Here is a 7,891-nt window from a genome sequence, read left to right as displayed (position 1 = left end):
CTGTGCTCTGTTGCACCATGTCTGCTCCTGAGATGAGCTGCTTAGTAGAGCCAATGATTGTGGAAAAGGTCTGATAAATTGCAAGGTGCTATGGAGGATTATGGGTGACTGGATGAAGTTTACACACAAGACCACACTAAAGCTACCAGCACAACTATGTTTATTGCAGCCTTATTGACCATAGCTAAGATATGGAACCAACCCAGATGCCCCTCAGTAGATGAATGGATCAAGAAAATGTGGTATATATACACAATGGAATTCTATGCCTCCATCAGAAAGAATGACATTGCCCCATTTGTTAGGAAATGGAAAAACTTGGAAGCAAATTTCTTTATATGTATGCACCTATGTTTGTATATAAATATATAAACATATACACACATGCATATATATACACACTTGCACACTCATGTATATATTATATGGTATATATTAACATATATTTTATATATACAAATGAAGCAGAGCCTTGCTATGTAGCCTATGTTGCTCTCAAAGAGGTGAAAATCCTGTCTTCCTTCACTATGTTTTGAATTATAAACCTGCTAAAACATACCTATCTTACTCTATTTATTTCAGAGGAATACACTACTGTGCTCAAATCAAATGAGTTCCTAATTATTAAGGAAGGAAAATGTTTCGAGGAACTACTAAATGAACTAGCTTCACAACCCTATCAAAGAAACTTATCTTTCTGTTTTAAGAGGATTCCTAAAAAGTGTGCATTATTACAAAATGAAGTTCAATTACTACAATGGTATTGATTCCTGTACATCAGTCAAACATGCAAATGTTAGTACTTGATCTCATTTGCTAGGTGCTGTTCTTGATCTTCTTTGCTTAAGGCTAGTCCTCTACCACTTGAGCCACATATCTTTTACTTATGACCTTTATAGTGGTTAATTGGGGAGAAGAGTCCCCCGTTCATTTTGCCCAGGCAAGCTTCAAAGATTGATCTTCAGCTTTCAGAATTGCAAGCATGAGTGGCCTAAGCCCAGCAGCTTTACATATTGGTATTTACATGCCTTGAGTTATTTCTGGTACTGAATAAGGGCTTCGATGTTTGTTTGCGTTTTTGCAGGTCCTGGGGCTTGAACTCAGGGCCTAGGTGCTGTCCCTACACTTGATTGCTCATGACTAGTACAGTATCACTTGAGCCATATGTTCCCTTCAAGCCTTTGGGTGAATTGGAAATAGTAATTTCAATGACTTCTGCAGCTGGGCTGGTTTTGAAATATGATCCTCAGATCTCAGCCTTCTGAGTAGATAGGAGTACATGTGTGAACCACAGGTGCCCAGCTGCTTCATAAGTGTTCTGAGACCTCTTAAAATCAGCCAGATACTTTACACTGACCCAACAGTTTTCATCAGGTGAGTTTCAGACACTCCTCATGGTGAAAGGGAGAAAAAAGCTGAGTTGGGAACTAGGAATATTCTCAGGTGCTAATGTGTCAGAGAAACTATTCATGGGGAGATGAATGTGTTTTTCTTTTATTAAGGAGGTGCCATGGACTGGCTCTGTCGGGACAACGGAGGACACCTAGTGGAGGTAACTGGAATAGGTGGGGAGATGGCCAACAGACAACTCACACAAGAGGAGTGAATGCTGAATGCGATTTATTGCAGAGGATAACAAGCTTTTATAGAAAAAGTCTCCATGAGAAAGGGCAAAAGGTTACACAATCTTGCTGCAAGGCTTCGTTCTTGGGTGGTCACCAGCTGGTCGCCTGATCTTGTTTTTTGCATGATGAGCTATGACGATAGGCACTTGTTTTCGGGTTTACCTCTATTTTTAAGAAATACAATTGTTTCGAGATGTTTATCACCTATTAACCATTAACCAGAGCATATGGGCAAGGTGCTGGACAGAAAGGCTTGAACTCTAGTACTTTATTGTTACTTTTGTTTAGTTTTGTACTTTATGCGTTTCAAATCTTTTCTAAGCAATTGTACTTCTTTGCCATTCTTTAGAGGGTCCCCAATTTGTGGCCAAAAATCATGATATTCAGTATACTTAGTTAAATCTGGCCATATATCTAATTCAAGCTCATAGTGTCTTCTCTGTAACCCTTTCACATAATCGTTTACTCTTCTCCATAGAGGCCTTAACTGTCTCATAAGATCTTTCTTGTTCCTTTTTTGATAGTAAGCACCAAGGAGGCCTAGATCTAGCAAGTCTCTCAGTAAATGCAAGAGAGTAATAGGAAGTTCTTTCTCCTAAGTAGTTTTCCCAACCGTTGCCATCCTTATCATACACACCTGTAAAAGGCTATGGATCTGGGGGAAGTCTCTGGGGTCCTCTAGATAATGGAGGATTCCACTATTTTCCTCTGATAACCCATTGCCACCTTCCATCTACCAACCTCTTAGGAATCTTATTTAGCTTTTGGTCTAAATATTCCTCTACTTCTTTCTTATCTACAGGATATCTATATGAGTCTATTGTCTATGCTCCAGGATTAAAGGGAAGTCTCCAATAGCCATACACTCTTTCTGCTCTAGCCATGCCTACAGCTTCTTGTAAATTTCTTACAAACAATTCCTTTTGCTGAAGTGACGTCATGAAACCTCCCAATACTTTTATATTTATTTATGACTTGTCAAATAGCCTCCATAAGAGGGGCTTTCAGGGTAGCACTTAACTCTGGTGAGTTAGTCATATTCTTAGGACACTCATCAGATGTTGGAGTCGTCAACACTTCCAAGAACAAGCCCTGAATAAGGAAACGTTGAGCATGAGTAGATAGAACAAACAACAGGAGCAGTAAAAGAGTAATAGGCACTCCTATACAGTGAAAAAAAGAAAAACAGGAACACATCTTTCCCAGGGGCTTGCCAGCCTTTTTAGGAGGTAGGCCTCTTTGAAGCCCCATTCTCTGAGGTTAGATTCCTGTGAAGTCCCATTCTCAGAGGTAGACTTCTGTGAAGCCCATTCTCAGAGGTAGACTTCTGTGAAGTCCTATTCTCAGATCTAAAAGCAGGTGTTCCATGCTAAGCAGACTACACCAGAGTAGGCGTGGCAAGGAGTCTATTTTTATTTTTATTTTTTTGGGTCCGGTCGTGGGGACTTAACTCTGGGCCTGAGTGCTGTCCCTCAGCTATTCAGCTGAAGGCTAGAGCTCTACCACTTGAACCACAGTGCCACTTCTGGCTTTTTCCTTTTTGCTTATATAGTGTTCGGGAATCAAACCCAGGGCCTCATGCACGTAAGGCAAGCACTCTACCACTGAGCCACCTTCCCAGCCTTGCTTTTATTTTCAGTCAATGAAATTCCTTCACTTTTAGTCCTCTACTTTTAAGAGTCTTCATTTCTTGGCTTTAAAATTCCAAAAAATTTAAATAACCTTACTGCTATCCCTTCTTTGAGGACTTGATCATACAGTAAAGGACTTTCCTCCTTTATGTGCCTGCATTCAGGTCTTGATATGGGTCTGTGTTCTGTTGCACCATGACTGCACCTGAGATAAGCTGCTTAGTAGAGCCAATGATTGTGGAAAAGATCTGACAAAATGAATGGTGCTATGGACGGTTATGGATGGATTCAAGTGACTGGATGAATTTGTACTGATATATATATATATACATATATATATATGTATATTTACATAAATAGATATGAATACACACACAAACAATGTAATCATCCCAGTGACCTGCTGATGCATGCCTTCCCTTGTAATCTGTCACTCAAAGCCAAGAGGTTGACATTCATGAACCATTGGGACATTCTCAAGTATGTCTCTAAAGTCCTCATAAGCTGTTGCTATGGAGACATGTTCATGTGGGGCTTCTGAATTCTGTTTTTACACATGGGATTGTGGAAAGTTGTGTATATTCTTTTTTTAAAGCTGCAAGAATGGGACTCAAAGCCAGTACATGATACTTTTGCTCACTTGCTAATGCTCTAAAAACTAAGCCATACCTCTATCCCTTAAAGTATGTAATTTGTCTATTCTATTGTGAAAGACTATATGAATATATGACAAATTGTACCAGCTCTATAAAAATTACAGAACTGTTCATTTCCAGGAGTGGAAGAGACTGATGTTATAGAAGTTGTTCTAGGTTTACAGAAAAATTTGAAAATTGTTTCCCAGAAGAAATCTGAATGGATTCTATGTCACTTTTATTGAATTTCACCACATAAAATAAGTATTTACTAAATCAACTTTATTACTCATCTATAATTCTCAAATATTTCTCATTTTTAAATGTTACAAAATTCCATTAAATCACTCAATTTCTTTATAGATTCTATGAAACTACTTATTTTCCTAATTTATAACATTTCAGTTTTACTTACATAAGTTTTGTAAACACCTTTGAAGAAAGTAGACTGCTTCCCAATGATAGGACTCATGATACTAAATACAACAACCTCAAAATTAGAGATGTGGCACAAAGGGTACAGTGCTAAGCTTGAGAATAAAAGCCAAAGGGAAGTAAAGGGCCATGAGTTCAAATGAAACTAACAGCAAAATAAAAGGAAAAAGGTACATATCATCCTAGAATTTCATGAAACAGGAAATTAGACATACTCATCTTCTTGTAGATCTCCCAAAAGAGAATGTTAGAAATGGAACTTGAGAAATTTTAGAAGATGGACATTCAGGGAAGAATGACTGAGAGTACTTAGAACTTTTTTGAAAAACTTTCTACATGTTTTACATTGCTATGATTTCTCATGTGTGTGTGTGTTCAATGATGAACCCTGAGCTGTGCCTTCTGGTTGAAGAATTCCACATTTCTACCTTGATAAAGTTTGTATCCTGTGTGGGTTCTCTATTGCAAACTGACTTCTCTTCCAAATGAAAGGCTTTCCCTACTTGTTACATTCTAGAGATTTCTCATTTGGGTGAATTTTCTTATATGCTAGGCTGTGGCCTCCAGTGGATGGTTCTTTACACATTTGTTGCAGTCATAAGGCTTCTCTCCTGTGTTGTGCTCTCTGATGAAAAATAAGGGCTGAATTCTGTGTGAAACTCTATCCACAGCTGTTACATTCCTAAAGTTTTACTCCTGTGTGTTTTCCGATGGACAGTAAGGTTTCCCTTGTGGCTGAATGACTTTCCACACAGGTCACATTCAAAAGGTTTCTCTCCTGTGTGTGTTCTCTGATGGTCAGAAAGGTATACCTTCCTGGTGAAAGACTTTCCACAGCTGTTACATTCATAAGGTTTCTCTCCTGTGTGCATTATCTCATGGATGTTAAGTGCTGCCTTCCACCTGAAAGACTTTCCACACTCCATACATTCATAAGGTTTCTCTCCTGTGTGTAATATCTGATGTGATTTAAGGATCGACTTCTGGATGAAAGACTTTCCACACCAGCTACATCCATAAGGTTTTTCTCCCGTGTGTTTGCTCTCGTGGAAAATAAGGCCGATTTTCTTGGTGAAAGACTTTCCACACCTCCTACATTCATAAGGTCTCTGTCCTGTATGTGTTGCCTGATGAGCAGTAAGTTGTGACTTCATGGCGAAAGACTATCTACACACATTACATTCATAAGGTTTCTCTCCTGTGTGTATTGTCTCATGGATAGTAAGGCTTGTTTTCTGGGCAAAAACCTTTCCACACCTGCTACATTCATAAGGTCTCTCTCCTGTATGTGTTGTCTGATGGATCCTAAGGTTTCCTTTCTGGGTGAAAGACTTTCTACACACATTACACTGATAAGGTTTCTCTCCTGTGTGTGTTGTTTGATGGATTTTAATTTGTGCCTTCTGGGTGAAAGACTTTCCACATATATTACATTTGTATGGTTTCACTCCTGTGTGTGTTGTGTGATGGACAATAAGGGTTGTCTTCTGGGTCAAAGACTTCCCACATTTGTTACATTCATAAGGTTTCTCTCCTGTGTGTGTTCTCTGATGGACAGTAAGGTATGCCTTCAAGTGAAAAGATTTTCCACACTTGTTACATTCATAAAGTGTCTTTCTTGTGTGAATTTTCTGATGAAAAGTAAGGTTTGCCTTCCGGATGAAAGACTTTCCACAGACATTACATTCATAAGGTTTCTCTCTTGTGTGTGTTGTCTGATGGACAGTAAGGTGTGCCTTCTGGCTGAAAGACTTTCCACACACATTACATTCATAAGGTTTCTCTCCTGTGTGTGTTAGCTGATGGACAGTAAGCTGTGCCTTCCGAGTGAAAGACTTGCCACACAGGTTACATTCATAAGGTTTCTCTCCTGTGTGTGTTGTCAGATGGACAGTAAGGTGTGACTTCTGGCTGAAAGACTTTCCACACAGGTTACATTCATAAGGTTTCTCTCCTGTGTGTGTTGTCAGATGGACAGTAAGGTGTGTCTTCTGGCTGAAAGACTTTCCACACACATTACATTCATAAGGTTTCTCTCCTGTGTGTGTTAGCTGATGGACAGTAAGCTGTGACTTCTGAGTGAAAGACTTTCCACACAGGTTACATTCATAAGGTTTCTCTCCTGTGTGTGTTGTCTGATGGACATTAAGGGTTGTCTTCTGGGTGAAAGACTTCCCACATTTGTTACATTCATAAGGTTTCTTTCCTGTGTGTATTCTCTGATGGACAGAAAGATATGCCTTCAAGTGAAAAGATTTTCCACATTTGTTACATTCATAAAGTGTCTTTCTTGTGTGAATTTTCTGATGAAAAGTAAGGTTTGCCTTCCGGATGAAAGACTTTCCACACACGTTACATTCATAGGGTTTCTCTCTTGTGTGTGTTGTCTGATGGACTGTAAGGTGTGCCTTCTGGCTGAAAGACTTTCCACACACATTACATTCATAAGGTTTCTCTCATGTGTGTGTTAGCTGATGGACAGTAAGCTGTGACTTCTGAGTGAAAGACTTTCCACACAGGTTACATTCATAAGGCTTTTCTCCTGTGTGTGTTGTCAGATGGACAGTAAGGGTTGTCTTCCGGCTGAAAGACTTCCCACACACATTACATTCATAAGGTTTCTCTCCTGTGTGTGTTCTCTGATGGACAGTAAGGTGTGTCTTCCGGGTGAAAGAATGTCCACATTGGTTAGATTCTTTAACTACAGGAGATACTCCAGGACTATAAGCAGCACATATCCCATTAGACTCGCCATGGAGAAGCATGTTCTGACACTTCCTGAACTCCTCTGTCCTTATCCCTAAGGATTTCCCATTATTCCTAATCAGCTCTGACTTAGGTTTTGACCTCAAATTAAAAGTTGTTATTAATTTCACATTGTTCTCCCCTGTGTTAGTATTCATGACTCCGACTTCAGACAGACAATCGTAGGGATTCTCCTGACAGGTCTTAGTCCTGTACTCCTTTTCTTGGACATCTACAATGAGATATAGAAAGACAGACAAAAACAGAAATGAGACCTCAAGATTCCTTAATGTAACAGTAAAGGCATTTCCATGCATCCTAACTGTTACAAGATCAAAGCAGGAACTCTTTGATGCAGAATATAAGCTTTTCTCTGTAATGTATTAGTTAAGAAAGTAGCACTGACATTTTACAATGGTAAATAATGTTTTTCTGTTTCTGTTTTTTTCTGTTTTTCTCAAGGAATTAATTACTCAAATGATTCATCTACACACTATTAGTTATAAGCTGAGTACTAAACATTTGCCTTTAAGGTTTGGTCATAAGGGAATAGCTATATTTTTCTTTTAATTTGTGGAAATAATTTATATATTTTGCTGCTTTGCTTCTCAACCATTAGGTGCGGAACAGAAATACTGTCTAGATTTAGGGACCATTAGGGTGTTTGATACATCCCTTGGCCTTTCCGCTAAGCATGGAAGGTTCCTGAGAGTAAGGATTTATACCTCCATCTCTTCAGTTCTAACTTCTCACTAAGAATTACTTTAGGGATTGGTGGCATTTTAAAAATTGGTTTCCCTCACCCTTAGTCAAATTCTCA

The 7,891-nt window shown here is 38.9% G+C and overlaps 1 protein-coding gene across 1 annotated transcript; it reads right to left on the bottom strand.

The window, feature by feature from the left end:
* Nucleotides 1-4,432: 4,432 nt before the first annotated feature.
* Nucleotides 4,433-7,251, bottom strand: LOC138829675 (zinc finger protein 268-like). Its single transcript, XM_070026149.1, is given in 2 exon segments — nucleotides 4,433-5,894; nucleotides 5,979-7,251. Coding segments are annotated over 2 exon segments (2,145 nt in total). The 5' UTR covers nucleotides 7,230-7,251; the 3' UTR covers nucleotides 4,433-5,000.
* Between the last annotated feature and the right edge of the window lie 640 nt (nucleotides 7,252-7,891).

The sequence above is a fragment of the Dipodomys merriami genome, unplaced genomic scaffold (genome assembly GCF_024711535.1).
Source record: "Dipodomys merriami isolate MVZ:Mamm:240054 unplaced genomic scaffold, mDipMer1.0.p SCAF_175, whole genome shotgun sequence".
Taxonomy (NCBI): Eukaryota; Metazoa; Chordata; class Mammalia; order Rodentia; family Heteromyidae; genus Dipodomys; species Dipodomys merriami.
The sequence above is the reverse complement of the archived record's forward strand: the minus strand, read 5'-3'. Positions and strand labels throughout refer to the sequence as shown.